The sequence below is a fragment of the Heterodontus francisci genome, chromosome 5, assembly GCF_036365525.1.
Source record: "Heterodontus francisci isolate sHetFra1 chromosome 5, sHetFra1.hap1, whole genome shotgun sequence".
NCBI lineage: Eukaryota > Metazoa > Chordata > Chondrichthyes > Heterodontiformes > Heterodontidae > Heterodontus > Heterodontus francisci.
Window position 1 is genome coordinate 32,521,091 of NC_090375.1, and position 20,397 is coordinate 32,541,487.

At 43.2% G+C, this 20,397-nt stretch overlaps 1 protein-coding gene across 6 annotated transcripts in view; it reads right to left on the bottom strand.

Annotated features, from left to right (window-relative positions):
* Nucleotides 1-20,397, bottom strand: part of arhgap28 (Rho GTPase activating protein 28) — a 243,731-nt gene that overhangs the window by 182,430 nt on the left and 40,904 nt on the right. The window contains exon 1 of one of the 6 annotated variants that reach the window (XM_068031288.1): nt 18,890-18,973. The exons of 4 other annotated variants lie outside the window; for them this stretch is intronic. In XM_068031288.1, coding sequence (XP_067887389.1) covers nt 18,890-18,891 — 2 coding nt within the window. In that variant the 5' untranslated portion in view covers nt 18,892-18,973. Of the gene's footprint in view, nt 1-4,355; nt 4,461-18,889; nt 18,974-20,397 lie in introns of those variants that run through there. One more of the 6 variants, XM_068031290.1, reaches the window with a different exon arrangement.

Below are 20,397 nucleotides of genomic sequence, written 5' to 3' on the forward strand. Positions count from 1 at the left end.
TGAAAGAGAGAGGAGAGGAGAAGGAGAGAGGAGAAAGAGAGAGGAGAGGAGAAGGAGAGAGGAGAAAGAGAGAGGAGAGGAGAAGGAGAGAGGAGAAAGAGAGAGGAGAGGAGAAGGAGAGAGGAGAAAGAGAGAGGAGAGGAGAAGGAGAGAGGAGAAAGAGAGAGGAGAGGAGAAGGAGAGAGGAGAAAGAGAGAGGAGAGGAGAAGGAGAGAGGAGAAAGAGAGAGGAGAGGAGAAGGAGAGAGGAGAAAGAGAGAGGAGAGGAGAAGGAGAGAGGAGAAAGAGAGAGGAGAGGAGAAGGAGAGAGGAGAAAGAGAGAGGAGAGGAGAAGGAGAGAGGAGAAAGAGAGAGGAGAGGAGAAGGAGAGAGGAGAAAGAGAGAGGAGAGGAGAAGGAGAGAGGAGAAAGAGAGAGGAGAGGAGAAGGAGAGAGGAGAAAGAGAGAGGAGAGGAGAAGGAGAGAGGAGAAAGAGAGAGGAGGAGAAGGAGAGAGGAGAAAGAGAGAGGAGAGGAGAAGGAGAGAGGAGAAAGAGAGAGGAGAGGAGAAGGAGAGAGGAGAAAGAGAGAGGAGAGGGAGAGAGGAGAAAGAGAGAGGAGAGGGAGAGAGGAGAAAGAGAGAGGAGAGGGAGAGAGGAGAAAGAGAGAGGGAGAGAGGAGAAAGAGAGAGGGAGAGAGGAGAAAGAGAGAGGGAGAGAGGAGAAAGAGAGAGGGAGAGAGGGAGAGGGAGAGGGAGAGAAGAGAAAGAGAGGAAGAGGAGAAGAGAAAGAGAGAGGGAGAGGAGAAGAGAAAGAGAGAGGAGAGGGAGAGAGGAGAAAGAGAGAGGAGAGGGAGAGAGGAGAAAGAGAGAGGAGAGGGAGAGAGGAGAAAGAGAGAGGAGAGGGAGAGAGGAGAAAGAGAGAGGAGAAAGAGAGAGGAGAGGGAGAGAGGAGAAAGAGAGAGGAGAGGGAGAGAGGAGAAAGAGAGAGGGAGAGAGGAGAAAGAGAGAGGGAGAGAGGAGAAAGAGAGAGGGAGAGAGGAGAAAGAGAGAGGGAGAGAGGAGAAAGAGAGAGGGAGAGAGGAGAAAGAGAGAGGGAGAGAGGGAGAGGGAGAGGGAGAGAAGAGAAAGAGAGAGGAAGAGGAGAAGAGAAAGAGAGAGGGAGAGGAGAAGAGAAAGAGAGAGGAGAGGGAGAGAGGAGAAAGAGAGAGGGAGAGAGGAGAAAGAGAGAGGAGAGGGAGAGAGGAGAAGAGAGAGGAGAGGGAGAGAGGAGAAGAGAGAGGAGAAAGAGAGAGGAGAGGGAGAGAGGAGAAAGAGAGAGGAGAAAGAGAGAGGAGAAAGAGAGAGGAGAAAGAGAGAGGAGAAAGAGAGAGGAGAAAGAGAGAGGAGAGGGAGAGAGGAGAGGGAGAGAGAGAGGAGAGGAGAGGAGAAGAGAGAGGAGAGGGAGAGAGGAGAAAGAGAGAGGAGAGGGAGAGAGGAGAAAGAGAGAGGAGAGGGAGAGAGGAGAAGAGAGAGTGAGAGGGAGAGAGGAGAAGAGAGAGGAGAGGGAGAGAGGAGAAGAGAGAGGAGAGGGAGAGAGGAGAAAGAGAGAGGAGAGGGAGAGAGGAGAAAGAGAGAGGAGAGGGAGAGAGGAGAAGAGAGAGGAGAGGGAGAGAGGAGAAAGAGAGAGGGAGAGATGGAAGAGAGGAGTGAGAGAGAGGAGAAGAGAGAGGGAGAGAGGAGAGAGGGAGAGAGGAGAAGAGAGTGGGAGAGAGGAGAAAGAGAGAGGGAGAGAGGAGAAAGAGAGAGGGAGAGAGGAGAAAGAGAGAGGGAGAGAGGAGAAAGAGAGAGGGAGAGAGGAGAAAGAGAGAGGGAGAGAGGTGAAAGAGAGTGGGAGAGAGGAGAAAGAGAGAGGGAGAGAGGAGAAAGAGAGAGGGAGAGAGGAGAAGAGAGAGGGGAGAGAGGTGATGAGGAGAGGGAGTTGTGGAGAGGAGAAAGAGAGAGGGTGAGAGGGAGTGAGGAGTTGAGAGAGGGATGAGGAGAGAGAGAGTGAGGAGAGGAGAAGAGAGAGGAGAGAGAAGAGAGAGGGAGAGGAGAAGAAGAGAGAGGGAGAGGAGAAAGAGGGAGAGTGGGAGAGCCCCTGAATGGGTTAAAATTTTATTACTGGGAGGAGGATTTTTTTTTTTTTTAAATTACACTAGAAAATGTTCAAACGTTAATGCTGCACATGCAGGACAAATACACACTTAACCTCAGCAAGCTCAGACTAAACAACTCTCAATGGATTAACACCCATTCAAAATAAAGAGGGGAGAAATGACCTTTGCAAATGCTGCAGGGGAGAAAGAACCAAGGGCTCACTCAAATGAATATAGGATCATAAAACAAAGTAAAAAAGTGATCAGAGGGGCAAAGTGCATAGCTGAAGAGGCAAAACAGAAAACAACAAATTCTCAGTATTACCATAGTGAGATGATCGGCAGGAGAAAAGATGAGATCATTCAGGATGAGCACAGGATAGTAAATAAGTTATTCAAAGTGCACTATATTCTCTTCAATAAAAAAAACACTATCAAGGCAAAAATTCAGCATTTTGTTATGAATGAGATGGAAGCCCAAGACAAGTGGAAAGGATTTAAAACAAATAAACCTCATTGCTAGACAATACTGGTTTCAGAATTGTGAGTGACTAGCAGTAAGATTTGAGATACTGGCAAAAAAGATTTCAATGGGAGGTACCAATAAATTGGAAATATTCCAAATTGGGAAGTCAAACAGACAAATTGCTGGATGTTGACTTTATTATCTGTACAGCAACCTAGTAAATGGTCACCACCGCTTTAGCTGGGAATAATACTGCCTGAGCAAGCTCTTCAGTTTCCTTGAGGAAGTGACAATCCAAATCAACTTTGGTAAACATTACAACATTGAATGCTTGAGACATTTGGCATTTGATGATTTGTTCCAATGATTACTAATTAGATTCAAAGTTGTGGAGGTTTAGGGTAATATTTGAGAATGGTTAAGAAATTGAATTGTAGATATTACAGCTACCTGCATTTATATAGTTCTTTTAACAGTACAATGTCCCAAGGTGCTTCACAGAAACATCAGACAAAAATCTGACAGCAAGCCGTAAGGGGATATTAAAATACGTGACCAATGGCTTGGGCAAATAGGTAGGTTTTGAAGGAACATCTAAAAAAAAAAAGAAAAGAGGCGGAGAAGTCTGAAAAAGGAGGCATCTGAGGTGATGTTAGAGGGATAGATGCAAGTAAATGGTGTGAAAAAGTTTGATCTGGGAATGAGACAAGGGGATACCGATTCAAATTGAATTAAGATGGGACAAACGTCCTTGCTAGTTTGTAAGAATACTGTGCTCGAGTTATTACGCATAAAAATACATGGGAATTTATCAAATGGCAAGATCCCACAAGCAGTATTAAAGGAAGAAATGTCATCAACTGAGCCAAGCCAACATAACCGAACAGAAGACTTGATCCTCCGCTGCCAGACCTGGATTCTTTAGCTCCATCTCCAATCTGCACTTGCATCTAGTGAGGGTTCATGCTGCCAGTGAAACTTTGCAATTCTTGTCCTTAAATCATGTAGGAAAAGTAAGGCATTCTTGCTTTTTTTAATACAATACATTACATTTCAGTTTTATCTAAGAACACAGTTGTTTTAGTGACTGTGAATGCTAGATTTCTCTCAATGTTATATGTAAGTAAAGCTAACGCATTGCTGTATCTGTCAAAACACAGAGGGAGAGATTCAAAAACACAAAAGAGGGAGCGTATTCCAAATACTATCTGACTTCCAGAGCAGTACTGCAATATTTAACACTGGTGATTTGAAAATGTGATTCATGAAACATTTAAAAATTAGCTGTATTACTGCTTCAACCCAGCAAAACAGATAATAAAATCTCAGGTTTTGACTGGCGTCAGGGTGTACAGATTGAAAATTTCATCAAAACAAAAGTTAGAGATTTTACTAATGTTGTCTATGAGCACATTTGATCGTAGTAATAATGTTGGTATGGTAGAACCAGTGCACACATTGTCCTGACATTGTACCCTCCTGTTACAGTATTACTGCTTGGAGTCAGATTTTACTGAGGCACCTTTGGAGAGCTGAGACTATACTAATCTTCACCAGAGGTTGTTCAGTTAATACCCACACTGAAAATAGAAATTGGTTCTGTGGTATCCTTCTGACCCCAGGTTTCTAGTAAAACAAATGGGGGCCATAATGATGGCTCTTCACAAAACTTTGAAGTCAATGCCACTGTGAGAAAGCTTCATCAAAAGACAACTCCTCCCTCCTCTCAGCCCCAGTTAACAGTGATCATTTTCTTTTTGCAGTTAATCTTTAGACAAAATACATGCTGTGTCCTTACCTCAATGAAAACCAAACATTTGGGAAAAAACAAAGATACTGAAGGTGGATTGATTGAAGCTTGAACAATTATCCTAAAAAGGAATTACTCGGTCCAGAGAACTAACAGCATGCTTCACGAAAAGCTCAGGGATACTAATCCGACACACTGATATCGTTGTAATGTCACAAGGTCTCCCAATAGAACAAGACCGCCTTGCTTCAAGACATTTCTCTGAGCCAGCAAAACAAAGAGATATTAAGTTTCCTGTCTTGGGAATTAGACCACATATGACACAGCTACTATTTAAAGAACTGATAGTTGGAGGACAAATTCTTTAGATCCTTTTGCCAATTACGTGTAGCTATTTATCTTTTCCGTTTTTGCCACAAATCAGTTCATTGGAATACTGTTTAGCTGAGCCTAGCTTCATTTTAAACACAGCAGAGCTATGCTCTGTAGCAACTGAGATTGAAATGATTACAGTGTTCCCTTTCAAACTGACAAGACATTTTTATGCACAGTTCCCTTTAATTCTAGAATTGCTTCAAGATTTGTGCCTAACACAAGATTCGCATTATTCCATTTTCTTTAGATTGTACAAACAGTGACACTGTTCACATGATGCTACTTTGTACTTAGTGTCTTCTGGGACATATATCATTTATAATCAACAAACGTGCAGTGGAAACTGAAGCAATAAAATGAACATGAACTTCACAAAAGAGGGTTTTGGAAAACTTTTGTTTAAAAGAAGAGATACAAGGTCATGCGTCATTTTTGCCAAGGGTGTGACATTGCATATCATTGTGATTTATATAATTACATGCACTTCTTGTTTCTTAAAAGGGGCAAACTTTTCACTGGTTTAAAATTTCACCAGTTCTTTTAAGCATAGTGTTAACTCAAAAAGAAAAACAACAGCTATAATTCTCTCCCAATCTGATGCCCGGATACCTGTGATCAAACCCAGCCTTGGAAGGGACACTTTGACTCATTGACTATTTTTCTCTCTGCACGCCCAAGCACCCACTGCAGGACAGCTACAACAACTGATCCAGTCAAACACTAGTCAATGGGCAGCCACTGGACCATGCAATTTTCCATCACTGCCTGTTAACCTCCTGCCCAGAAGGGGTGGAAAGTGAAGCAGTGGGATGTAAATGAGGCCCAAGAGCTAAATTACCCAAGGCCTCATTTCTAGAGCAGTGGGGAATGTAATGAGTTCTTTTTATGTTGTCTGATGCAACATAAATGAGGTGTGGAGTCCAGCTGGTTGAAGATCTCAATGAGTTTTATTAACAGCTAATTATATGCAGTACAGAGCTAACTATTTACAGAACCTGCCTCGAGGGGTTACAGAATACCCCAGGCACATAAAAATTAGATATCAAAATTTGCACATGGATAGAGATTATGAACTTTACAAGTATAGAGGCTCAAAGGTTCATACATTGTCTCAGTGGTTTGACAACTCTTGCTCGAGGAATTTGTGTCTCATCTGCTGCTGTTCTTTCTGAAGTTTCTCCCTCTCTGCATTCAGTTTCTGTTGCTCTGCCTTCAGCCTGCTAACATATTTTGTTGCTTTTCTCAAGATGACCACTTTTGAGGCCTCGTCATTCCTGGCACCTCATCTCAAAGAGCCAATAGACAATGTTTCAACTCATTCCTCCTCTGCCTCTTCAGGCATGTCCATCGCCTCTCATCAGCCTCCACATCTGAAGATCTGGGCTAAAGGTCGAGGACTTGTTGGGGGAGGAGTACTTGGCCTCATGGCAGTACCTGTCTGTTGGTTCTCTGGATAGCCAAGATGAAGGTGCAGCATCGTTGTGCTGTTGCTGGATTTCCAGACTGTACCGTTTGATGCTGGTCAGAGGCTGCAAGTGGGTCCCAGTCCTTGGAGATTTCCCCTTGGCAATACTCTCATGGATGGTTATGATGTTGAGGTCCTTACACAGCGAGTCCTGCCACTGCTGGTCCGCTCGTGTCTACTAAGTAGAATGTTTGTGGTTTCCATGCCGACCTGTCATAGCTGCATTGGATTGTTAGCATGCCACTATAAGGGATGGTGACCCATTGTATGCAGATAGCTTGGCAGTCGTCAGTTGTATCATTGATTTCCAATGACTCTGGTACATACCTCTCAGGATTCGGACTGGTAAGATATTTGCACTAGCGCCGGTGTCAATCGTAACCCTGATGTTATGTTTGCCAGCTTTCTTTGGGCACATGATGTTAATGGTGGCGAAAGCTGTCAGGTTCACAATGTGGAATGCTGTTTACCTTTTGGCTGAGAATTGCTTCTGAGTCTTGTCTCAGGTCTGTTTCGCTTTGGACTTAGTGTATCAGTTTGCGTTTATGCAGTTCTCTGGAGCTTTCCTTGTTGCTGTTGCCCTGTTTTATGTTTGTGACCTATCATGACTTCTGCTGCATCTTTGAAGCCAGAAGTCCTGCAAAGATGGGCCCAGTGTCCTTTTGCACCACACACCTTGCACAGATCATGAAATGCAGGACAGAGTCATGAGTGGGACGACCTGGTTATGGTGCCAATACTGTTTGCTGCATTTAGTGCTTGTAGGTGTTGTTGTCCAGCTACAATGGCTTCGTATTTCCTGCCATCTTCCAGTAGTGCATCAAAGCTGTGACCTTTCTACCCCCACCCCCCCGCCCAAGAGGTCCTTCTGAAACACTTCAATGGATGCAGATACAATCACCAGCTCCATTGTTCGATGCGACAGCTCAGTTTCTGAGAGATCGCATTCATTGCTTTTACTACGGCATCTACTAACAAACTGGTTTATTGATTCCTGTGACTTTTGCCTGTAGGACATCAATTCCAGGCAGTGAATTCTGAAATTCACTCATAATCAGAGATGATCTTCTAGCACTTTCCATATCTTTGTGGGATCTTTCCGGTCCTCATCAGATAAGCCTGATGTATTAATTCTGTGTATTCCCTCATTTCCAACTGCTATTAGTATTTTTACAGCTTGTTTTTCTGGTTCGACAATTACTTGGTCTGTAAAGCATAATTACATTCTCTGTTTGAAAAGTCTGAACTCTGATAGGATATCCATGGCCTTCCAGTTCATGCTGGGAAATTTGGTATCCATCTTTCTGCTGTTCTTTTGCTTTGAGACTTGTTCTTTGACTTTGTACTGCTATTCCTTTAAAAAAAAACAACTCTCTTGGCTGCTTTGATTGGCAGGAGCCAGTGTTTAGCAGTGCTTGTTTGTTTATCTTCGTGATAGAGTCAGAGTTATATAGCACAGAAACAGGTCCTTCAGCCCATCGTGTCAGCGCCAGCCATAAAGCACCTAACTATTCTAATCCCATTTTCTAGCATTTGGCCTGTAGCCTTGTATGCTATGACGTTTCAAGTGCTCATCTAAATGCTTCTTAAATGTTGTGAGGGTTCCTGCCTCTATCTCTACAGGCAGTGCGTTCCAGATTCCAACCACCCTCTGGGTAAAAATTGTTTTCCTCAAATCCCCTCTAAACCTCCTGCCCGTTACCTTAAATCTATGCCCCCTGGTTATTGACCCGTCCGCTAAGGGAAAAAGTTTCTTCCCATCTACACTATCTATGAGGTATACAAAATTATGAGGGGCAATCATGTTCCCCCTTAGCCTTCTCTGCTCTAAGAACAAAAGAACATAAGAAATAGGAGCAGGAGTAGGCCATTCAGCCCCTCAAGCCTGCCCCACCATTCAATAAGATCATGGCTGATCTGTCCCAGTCCTCAACTTCTCTTTCGGGCCTGGTCTGCCTAACCTCGACTCCCCGAGATTTCAAAAATCTATCCACCTGTTCCTTAAATACATTTAGTGACCTAGCCTCCACAACACTCTGAGGCAGAGAATTCCAGAGATTCACCACCTTCTGACGGAAGAAATTCCTTCGCATCTCAGTTTTAAATGTGTGTCCCTTATTCTGTAATTATGTCCCCTAGTTCGAGATTCCCCCACTAGTGGAAACATCTTCTCAACATCTACCCTGTCGAGCCCCCTTAAAATCTTATACATTTCTATAAGATCACTTCTCATTCTTCTAAATTCCAATGAATAAAGGCCTAACCTATTTAGCCGTTCTTGGTAAGACAACCCCTTCATCCCAGGAATCAGCCTAGTGAACCTTTTCTGAACTGCCTCCAAAGCTAGTATATCAGTCTTTAAATACAGGGACCAAAACTGTATGCAATACTCCAGGTGTGGCCTCACCAACACCCTGTACAGTTGTAACAGGACTTCCCTATTTTTAAAACTCTAACCCCCTCGCAATAAAGGCCAAAATTCCATTTGCCTTCCTAATTACTTGCTGCACCTGCATGCTAACCTTTTGTGTTTCATGTTCAAGAACACCTAGATCCCGCTGTACTGTTTTGTAGTCGTTCTCCACCTAAATAATAATCTGCCTTTTTATTCTTCCTACCAAAGTGCATGACCTCACACTTTCCCACATTGAACACCATCTGCCAAGTTTTTGCCCACTCACTTAACCCATTTATATCCCTTTGCAGATTATTTGTGTCCTCATCACACCATGCCCTCTCACCTATTTTTCTATCGTCAGCAAATTTGGTTACACTACACTCTGTCCCTTCGAAGTCATTAATGTAGATAGTAAATAGCTGAGACCCTCGGACCGATCCTTGTGGCACCCCACTAGTTACGGCTTTCCAACCTGAAAAAGACCCATTGATCCCGACTCTCTACCATCTGTGTGTTAGCCAATCCTCAATCCATGGCAACACATTACCCCCAATACCGAGGTCCTATTTTGTGCAATAACCTTTAATGTGGCACCTTATCAAACGCATTCTGAAAATCCAAATACACAACATCTATTGGTTCTCCTTTCTCCACTCTGCTTGTTATATCCTCAAAGAACTCTAACAAATTTGTCAAATATGATTTCCCTTTCATAAAACCACGTTGACTCTGTTTGATTGCATTGTTTTTTTCTAAATGTCCTGCTATTTCTTCCTTAATAATGGACTCTAGCATTTTCCCTATGACTGATGTTAAGCTAACTGGTCTGTAGTTTCCTGCTTTCTGTCTCCCTCCTTTCTTGAATAGGGGTGTCACATTAGCGGTTTTCCAATCCGCTGGTACCCTACCGGAATCCAGTGAGTTTTGGCATATTATGACCAATGCCTCCACTATCTCTGCAGCCACTTCTTTTAAAACCCTTGGGTGCAGGCCATCAGGTCCTGGCGACTTGTCTGCCTTTAGTCCCATCAGTTTGTCCAGCACCTTTTCCCTCGTGATAGAGATGGTTACAGGTTCCTCCCTCCCATTTACACCTTGTTCATCTATTATTGTTGGGATGTTTATAGTGTCCTCCACCATGAAGACTGATGCAAAATATTGGTTTAAATAATCTGCCATTTCCCTGTTCCCGGTTATTAATTCCCCATTCTCATCCTCTAAGGGCCCCACACTTACTTTAGCTACTCTCTTCCTTTTAATCTACCCATAGAAGCTCTTACTGTTTGTTTTTATATTTCTTGCCAATATATTCTCAATCAATTTTCTCCCTCTATTAGTTTTTTAGTCCTCCACTGCTGATTTCTAAAAACTTCCCAATCCTCTGGCCTACCACTCATTTTCGCCGCATTGTCCGCCTTTGCTTTTGATTTGATACTCTCCTTAACTTCCTGTGTTATCCACGGGGGGGTGGGGGGGGGGGGGCGGGGTGTGATTCATCGTTCTCTTCGAGTCCTTCCTTCTGACTGGAATAAATGTTTGCTGAGTGTTATGAAATAGGAAAACAACCCTAGCCTATCCAGTCTCTCTTCATAGCTGAAATGCTCCAGCCCAGGCAACATCCTGGTGAATCTCCTCTGCCCCCTCTCCAGTGCAATCACATCCTTCCTATAGTGTGGTGCCCAGAACTGTACACAGTACTCCAGCTGTGGCAAACTAGCATTTTATACAGCTCCATCATAACCTCCCTGCTCTTATATTCTATGTCTTGGCTAATAAAGGCAAGTATCCCATATGCCTTCCTAACCACCTTATCTACCTGTGCTGCTGCCTTCAGTGATATATGGATAAGTACACCAAGGTCCCTCTGTACTTCCTAAGTTCCTACCATCCAAAGTATATTCCCTTGCCTTGTTAGTCCTCCCAAAATACATCACCTCACACTTCTCAGGATTAAATTCCATTTGCCACTGCTCCGCCCATCTTACCAGCTTGTCTATATCATCTTGTAATCTAAGGCTTTCCTTTTCACTATTTACGACACCACCAATTTTCATGTCATTTGCAAACTTACTGATCATACCTCCTATATTCACATCTAAATCAGTAATGTACACTACAAACAGCAAGAGTCCCAGTACTGATCTCTGTGGTACACTGCTGGTCACAGGCTTCTGCTCACAAAAACAACCCTCGACCATCACCATCTGCCTCCTGCCACTAAGTCAACTTTGGATCCAATTTGCCAAATTGCCCTGGATCCCATGGGCTTTTACCTTCTTAACCAATCTCCCATGCGGGACTTTATCAAATGCCTTACTGAAGTCCATGTAGAGTATATCAACTGCTTTACCCTCATCTACACATCTAGTTTTGTTTCCAGCACTCTAGTCTGTCTGGTTACAGTTGTGCAATAGGCATTTCAAGTGCTTTTTTGTCACTCTGCTAGAATTTGTTTATACAACTGTTTAATAGGCAATTCTTCACACTTTGAGTAGTTTTATGTTTTTTAAACTTTGTCTGAGTGAATGAAGGCTCTGCAGTGTTCGAGTGGTTTGATGGTTTCTTTTTATAGCTCTGCGAGCTACGTGAATGGAGGATTCCTCTGCTTTTTGCTGTTGGGTGCCTCCTGTAATGGTGCGGACCTCGATCAGCCTAGAGGAGCCTTTGAACAACAAATAAGCCTGAGATAGGGATTGGGTTTTCCTTTTTTTTTTAAATAAACTGAGCCTTTTAAAAAAAAATCAACTTTGCAAGCACCTCAAAGCTCTTTTTCAACGGGGATTCCTGGACCGTTGGGATAATGACTTACCTGATCACAGTGATTGGTTTGCAGCCTGTCATTCAGTGCTCTGTCTTCTACAGCTTGAGGTAAGTTTTTTCTTCATTCCCTGTTTGGGCCAGTATATATATTTTTTTAAACTTTTGCTTCTAGCTATAAGAAGGTAGTTTTTAAAGCTGTTTTCCCTGTGGTCTTCAATTTAGACTTTATATGGTGGCAGCTGTGCTGAGAAGACAAGGAGTTCTTTTTATGTTGGCTGAAGCAACATAAATGAGATGTGTGCAGTCCAGTTGGTTAAAGATCTCAAACAGGTTTATCACAAATATTATATACAGTACAGAGCTAACTATTTACAGAACCTGCGTCTAGGTGTAACAGTTGCAGAATGCCCCAGGCTTGTAGTCACATGACTGCATCCTGGCTTGTAGCTCATTAGCGTACTAAGATCTTAAAGAGAGATCACTCTTAAAGACAATCATGCAACACAAGAGTTTCTAATTCATGCTGCTGACTACTCACCAAAAACTGGCCCAGAGTTAAAAATCAAGCTACAGCTTATTTTTAAAGAGACAAATTATGATGGTCAGAAAATTAGTTCTAATGGTTTTTTATTAGCCAAATAACAGCTCTGTGGGTTCACAGTTCTATTAATGACAGGTCAAAACCTATAGGGATTATAGCCTGTGGCCCCAGACATCAAAACTCAGAAGTTACACAAATGTACCATCAAGAAAGACCTGACCTAACGACCATATATAGTTTCCAAATAACGTCAATCCTAAAAATATATACATGAATTAAATTTAAACACACGATTGGAAGCCATCTGACCATGAAGAACAGCTGAAGTTGATCCCAGAGGTTATATACTTGTGGTCAGACCTTCCTGTACAAGGAACTGGCTGGGTTCTTTAGATTTCATTCTAAATTAATCCAATATAATAACATACAACCATCATTTTAGAGCAGGAAAGGTGGCCATTCAGGCCATCACACTTGTACTAGCTCTCTGAAAGAACTATCCACCTGGTTCCATTCCCCTGGCCATTTACATTTTTCTTTGCCAAATATTTATCTACTTTTGAATATATCCACTGTTTGGAAGCTTGTTTTGGAAAATATACCATTTTGTGTAAAATTTCAATTGAACATCTGTTTGGGTATAATTAGACAATGTTGTAAATAGTGCTTACTCAGTTAGTGCCTGTGTAATGCCAATGTGTTTTGTTGAATGATAATTTTCTTTAATCCACTGACTGGAGATCTGGATTTAATTTTTTTAAATACATTTTAAAAAGACAAACTGCCAGCAAAGTATTCCTTTCAGCTTAATTTCATCACCTAGTTTGCAACACTGTATCCTACATTGCAAAGGACTGTGAAGAGAGAGATGAAATGTCTGCTCAGTCCCCAGCAAGAACCAAGACCCAGGAAGTTTAAAAGGAACTATCTGTTCTCTTAGCAAGCAGAGAAATACTGCTAACTGCTATGTTTGAATGACTGAGTGACTGTCGTGACAAGCCCCTGTGGTTTTAAGCTGGTGTTTTTCTCTGCAGCAGAGGAGAAGCAACTGGACTCTGACATAAGCAAACCCTAAGTGCCCCCCCGCCCCCAACCCCTCTTTCTCCATTCCAGCTTGAAAGCTTTCAAATCCTGCTTGTTGGCTGATCCCCTTTACATATTGTGGCTACAATCAGAAACCCCGTAGGAGGAAATCATCTGCATCGCTATCTCCAAGAGACTCACTGAACCAGTCATCTACCTCTTCAAACTAAAAGGGCTGAATTTTACGTCACCCCAGTGGGTCAGATGGTGGCGTCGGGGGGCGGGGGGGGGGGGGGTGGCGACATAATATTGAGCGGGAGGCTCCGGGAAGCCTTCCCACCCCACTCCCACCTACGGCCAACTTTACACCGGTCAGGTGGGGGGACGGTGGTGGGGGTGGAGAAACGGCCCACCTGCCCAAGGCCAATCCAGGCCCGTAAGTGGCCACTTAATGGCACTCGCCTGCCTCCATGGGTATGTTACCTGTGGCAAGCGGGAGTCCGGGAGAAGTGAAAGGCTGCCCAGCGATAGCTGCCGGCCTCTCCGTGCGCCAGGTCAGGTCGGGGGGGGGGGGGGGGGGGGGGGGGGTGCTGGGGGCAGCGCATGGCAGTCAGGCATGGGGTGCCCGATTGAGGGCCACCCCCGCCTCCCAACTCACCCCTGGGACCCACGTTGCATCCCCTCCCCCCCAAACGACAATCCTTGCCTCACTGCCACAACCGATCACCCCCCACGCACCCCCCCCCCACCCCGCAGCGAGGCAAGCCCAACTTACATCAAGTCCTGACTCCATGGCATTGGCTGGCCTGTAGTCCCAGCAGTGGCCACCACTCCCAATGGTGCTGCTGGGACGAAGAGCTGCCGGCCCACTGACTGGCCGGCAGCTCACTGAGGCGGAACCTCCTCCCTCAAACTGGTGGAAGACCCGCATCAGGACAATTAAAGCCCGGGGACCTGTAAAATGTGGGCCGGATTCCCGGGCAAGGTGCAAGTGGGTTCACCACCACCTTTTACGTCGGTGGCGAAGTCCCGCCCGCCTACGGTAAAATCCACCCCAAAGCCTCAGGATCACTGAATTCAACTAGATGTCAGCCAAATCACCAAACTCCACAGACTGTATACTTCTTTTAAAAATGAACTCAAACTCAACCAATCTACATTTCCCCACTGTTACCTGTGTGTGTGTGTGTGTGCGCGCGCGTGCATGCGTGTTTGCACATGCATGTAAGTTGGCGCCTTGTTTATTACTTTATTAGTTCGTTTTAGGTTGAATAAAAAGTTAACCTCTTAACTCTGTTAACTGTCTGATTGATTCTTGTTATGATCATAGTAAGAACCAAACATCTACTGAATTGATCAGTACGTCCACTTTGAGAAAGAATTAAACCTATTGTGGTCAAACAAGGAGAAGGAAAAGAGGGAAACCTATTTTATCCCCCCTCACTTGACCACAACACCTGTAAGAACTCAGTTTGTAGATCTCTGGAAGAAAACACATGGCACCACCTTTTGGATCACTGCTGAAAACTGAACCCTACAGGCATATTGCACGTGCCCCACAAAACACATAAGGTGGCTTCAAATGAACAATATACTCCAATGCGTGATCCAGCTTTATTTTTCCTGGTGTTAGAAGCTTGCTGAGGGAACGTCTTGAGTTGTAAAGTAAAGGTTTTAGGATTGACAGGTGGATGGCACAGATGGGGACAAAAATTTTGCCAGCCTTTATAAAGTTTCGAAAATTTAAGGTTTATGGCAGACTTTCTAAAGCTCTTTAGCTACAATAAGTGACCATATAGTGGAATGGGCAGACACGTGGCAGATGAAATTTAGTGCAGAGAAGTGTGAAGTTCTACATTGATAGGAAGAATGAGGAGAGGCAATATAAATTGATGGATACAATTCTAAAGGGGGTGCAGGAGCAGAGGGGCCTGGGAATATCTGTGCACAAATCGTTGAAGGTAGCAGAGCAGGTTGAGAAAGCAGTTAATAGGGAATCTTGGGCTTTATAAATAGGAGGTGTAAAATACAAAAGCAAGGAAGTTTATGGGGAATCTTGAAAAAAACTGGTTTAGCCTTAACTGGAGTGTTGTGTCAAATTCTGGGCAGCACACGTTTGGAAGGATGTGAAGGCATGAGAGAAAGTGCAGGAAACATTTATGAGAATGGTTCCAGGGATGAGACACTTCAGTTACATGGATACATTGAAGAGAACAGCACAGGTTCTTCAAAGAGAAGGTTGAGAGGAGATTTGATGGAGGTGTTCAAAATCATGGCGGGGTCTGGGCAGACTAGATAGGGAGAAACTGTTCCCATTGGTGGAAGGCAAGAACCAGAGGGCACCGATTTGAGATGATTTTTCTCCTCAAACCACTTTTTTTCTTAAAAAATGTGGCGAGTAGTTAGGATCTGGAATGCACAGCCTGAGATTCAATTGTGGCTTTCAAAAGGGAATTGGATAATTATTTGGAGAGAGAATTGGCAGAGCTACAGGGAAAAGGCTGGGTAGTGGGACTAGGGGAGTGGCTTTTGCAGACATGCGAGCCGAATGGCCCACCTTTATGCTGCAACCATTTGAGAAAACCCAGTGGCTGCCAGATCTTTGCCCAAGAGAAGAGTTGGTGCAATTAGCAACCACCCCTCTTTGATAGTAGACATTAAATGAGGTGATACAAGGAAGGCATTTCGGGCTAAACCTTTCCGTATGACAGCAATATAGTATTCCTGTGGGTAAAGAACTTGAAGGTTCACTTAACCACTACTGTCACTGGTAGCGTGATGTCCTATGGTAGATGTTAGCTATAGTGTCCTCGCAGGTGATACATATTTATCACAGTTTACAGCCGTGGCTTTCAGATGCCTCGGCCCCAAGTCATGGATTTCCTGCCCTAAACCTTCTTTTGTCTCAACCTGTCTCTCCTCCTTTAAGACGCTCCTTAAAACCTACCTCCCACTTCTCTAATACCTTGGTGCAGCTCAGTGTCAAAACTTTTGTTTAATAACCGCTCCTGTGACGTACCTCGAGACATTTTACTAAATTGCCCGAGAGTCCAGGTTCAAGTCCCACCCCAGGACTTGAGCGCAAAAAAAATCAAGGCTGACACTCCAGTACAAGGAGCGCTGCACTCGGAGGTGCTGTCTTTCGGATCAGACTATAAACAAACAGAGGCCCTTGTGCCCTCTCAGGTGGATGTAAAACATCCCATGGTACTATTTTTGAAGAAGAGCAGGAAAGTTATCCCCAGTGTCCTGGCCAATATTTACCCCTCAAATCAACATCACAAAAAAAAAACAGATTATGTGATCATCGCACTGCTGTTTGTGGGAGCTTTCTGTGCGCAAATTGTTTGCTGCAATTCCTTCATTACAACTGTGACCACACTTAAAAGTATTTCATTGGTTCTAAAGCACTTTGGGACATCTGGTGGTCATGAAAAGCACTATAGAAATGCAAGTTTTTTTTTAAATTATAGGCACTATAGAAATGCAGGTTTGTTGTTCTTTCCTCTGGTGATTCAGAACAGGCTAATCTCCTCCGCCATGCCCAGGTGGATGTGCCCCTATTATAATTATAGGCAGGAGGGGTCTGCAAGGTGTTTACAGTCTGCTTCTGATTTACTTGGCTGGTTTCCTCCTGTTGCTCTTCCAGTTCTGCAACAAAAGTCATAACTGGTGAGGGATACCCATGGGGAAAACCCACTGCAGACGTTCCAAAAAAAAAAATGTGCCAGATACTTGGCACAGAGCCTCCTCAGCAAGGAAAAAGGAACAATAAACCAAACAAAAGCTGGAAAAACCAGTCAAAATACAGCAATAAGTCTTCTTATAGGATTCGAATTGGATTTCAGTATAAAGCAGAGGCAAGCTGGACAGCTATTTTATATATAGATAGATTTATGACAATTATTCCAGCATAGAATTGTGTAATGGAAAGAAAACAATTTCTGCATAAATATTTAGAATTATTTAAAAAGATTCTTTTAGGACTTCATTCCTTTTTTATTATCTGATCTCAAGATGTAGACAATGCTACAAGTCGTGGTGAGAAGGTGGTGATGAGCTTTCTTGCTGAAGGCCATCTCAAGATACATGCCCAATCAACATCATAGTGAGAGACTGGAGTTACAGATGGGTGGGCTAGGTTTGCTTCCCTGAAGGGCTTTAGTGACCCACTTGGGCTTTTACAACAATGCAGCAGCTTTCATGGTCATTTTTTTAAAAAGTGGTTGTCATGCATGGAAAAAGCCGTGATGAAACAAACAATGAAATGGAAAAATGAATTAAAAAGTCAACTGTTAAACAAAACCACAGGCACATGGACACTTGTACCACAGCCAAAATGTAGTAGCAGTCATGTGACCCTCCCCCCGCCACCGGACTGTAAATTAACCAACCTGTCTGCAAAGATGTAACTTATTAAACCTCGTCTGAAATAGCTTTTAAATTGAAAGGAGCACTATTGCATATTAATGGCCCCTATCTACATGAATGAACTAACAAAGGGATTCTGGAGACAGACTGAGTGACAGCCCAAACCAAGATGAATAGATGTGAAGTAGCACCATATTTCCAGAATGGTCCCCATTCAGACAGACAATCAATAGCCATGGTTATCATATCCTGGTCCATTGTGTGGTTACACCAGGGGAGAGGGCCATGTGTCTCCTAACAAACTCTAATGTGATGGATTTTTATCTAAAAATGTAGTCCTCTGGAGAAAGAGGAGAGAGATCAAGCCAAAACCTCAGAAAGCAAATCCAGCCAGAGGCTGCGCAAGAGAACCAGCCAAGCAAGAAGAACCCTGCTGAACAACAACGAACAGCCACTACAGCAGAAAGTGACTTTAAGACTGCATCAGTGAAGGTAATAAAATACACACCACCAGCTGAGTTGTAACCACTAGAACTCAGCAACACCTCAATAAGTTCAAGACTACAAACACCCAGGCCTGCACCTTTAAAAAGGACTTTCTTCCAAAGATGATTCATCAGGTTTGTTGTAAACTACAAACACTTACCTCACTTTGACTTTAAAATTACATCCTACCCTTTTCTCTCTCTATCTATATATTCTTGTGCATGCGTGTGAGAGTGAATGGGTACGTGGGTGAGGTAGCGACCATTTTGGGAATTGAGTAAAAATAGGTTCTCTTGTAGTTTTTTTTTTTTTTAAACTGTCATTTGTCTGTTTATTTGACCAGAAAAACACTCAGGCTAATGCAACATTTTAACAAAAGACAATTCTGGTCAGTTGGGAGGTGAACAGAGGGAACCACCCACACCCTTTTCCACCTGTCTGTAACATGGTGTTGACCCAGACTTGTTGTCAGGGGTAATTTTAGCTTTCATCAGCAGGTTAAAAAAGTTGATTGTGAATCAGCCTCTTTTACATGTCAATGGAACATCCACAATCAGTGGAGAAGAAAAACAAAAATCTGACAAGGTGTAAAACAGGTGGATAATTCATTTCCACCAGTTTGACACTCAGCAATAAAAATTAAAATTTCCCTGGATTCAACTTCACAATTGACCATGTCGGCATTTGAACTCAATGCGAGCCCAGTACCATAGCAATTAAGCCTTCACACACACCAATATCAATAAATTAGACATAGGCACAAGAGGTAACAGTTTGTTGATATCAAACTGAGGGAACAAGTGGTGTAAGAATGCAGCAGGATATAGATGGGTCACTTTGTTGGTTAGAACATAGACAGTAGCAAAGAGCAAAAGCCTGCTCTGCTGGTTTTGTTTTCAGTATACTGCTGGCTTGAGCTTTTTCATTGCGACTGATGTCAATTCTCAGGATCAATGAAACCAAGTCCTTAATCTCATTAGAAATATGCATTTAGATTGTGTACATGGTCAGGCACTGCTAACATGTTGCCACTGTCAGTATATTAAAGTGAAACCACTATAAAAGGAAGCAAAGTCAGGTTCCTGATGATTAGAATTTCCAGCAATAACTTGAAGACTATCTGGATGGAAATTTAAAAAAAAAAGTATAAAAATTGAACTCACATGGTTATCCCACTTATTAGGACAACTGGGTTACTTTTCTTGTTTTCTCTTAATCGTCGAGCAAAAACAACTGCTTCAGAAAGTCACCAGCACTCCTGGAAATTGTGCGAAGAAAAGACGCGGAGTGTTGACAAGTGGAATTTTAAAAATAACCAGGAAACTGTTTAGCAAAAAAAAGTTCCTTTCTTACAACTAACAACAGTTTTGAGGATATGCCATTAGATTTAAAAAGGGAAGCAGGGACTAGTTCCTTTTCATGCAAATATTTAACTAAATCACACAGCATTCAGGAATCACAACTTCCCAAACTGGTGAGAGTTCGACAGATACAATGAGCAGCAAGAATCTCACTAGTGCCAGGTCTCTCATTCCCTGGTTTCACACTAATGAACAAGGGTCATGTTTGTTATGGATTCTGCCATAATACAACATATTATGTGGAATAAAATCTGCTCAGTTAGTGCCAGTGAAAATCAGAGGGGCATTTTGGAGCTAGCACCAATTGACTACATAGCAGGCTGCAGATTTTACATCAATTTCTACCCAATTTGATCACTGTATCCTTTCCACATACGTTGTTCCCTCAGTTCAAATGTAATGTCCAATATCCAGTATTTGATGAGCTTAAATTTCTAACTAAATATTGGGAAGACTGAATTCATCATATTCAGTCCCCAGCACAAACTCTGTTCTCTAACCACCGACACCATCCCTCTTCCTGGCAATTGTCAGAGACTCAACCAGACTGTTTGCAACCATGATGTCACCTTTCACAGAGAGAAGCTTCCAAACAGATATCTGCACCTTTACGACTACCTATTTCCACCTCAAAGATCACCCAACAATGCCCTTGCCTCAGCTCATCTGCTGCTGAAACCCTCATCCGTGTCTTTGTTACATGTAGAGACTCCTGGCTGGCTACCCACATTCTACCCTCCCTAAACTTGAGGTCATCCAAAACTCTGCTACCCGAGTCCTAACTCACACCAAGTGCTGTTCACCCATCACTCCTGTGCATGCCGACTTTTACTGGGTTGCGGTCAAGCAACATCTCTATTTTAAAATTCTCATCTTTGTTTTCAAAATCCTCCATGGCCTGACCTCTCCCTGTAACTTCCTCCAGCCTCAAGATATCTGGGCTCTTTTAATTCTGGCCTCTCAAGCATCCCCAATTTTAATTGTTCCATCTTTGGCGATCATGCCTTTAGCGGTCTAGGCGCCAGCCTCTGGATTTCACTCCCTAAAGCACTCTGTCCATTTTCCACCTTTCTTCCTTTAAGAGGCACCTCAAAACCACACTTTGACCATGCTTTTGGTCATCTGCCCTACAATCCCCTTCAATGACTGTCAAATTTTGTTTGGTAATGCTCCTATGAAGCATCTTAGGATGGTTTACTACATTAGAAAGATGATATACAAGTTGCTGTTGCAATTATTTTTACTTATTCCTTTGTCAGAGATATTTTTGTGATACCAGCACACTGAAAGAATTCTGTACAAATCAAGGT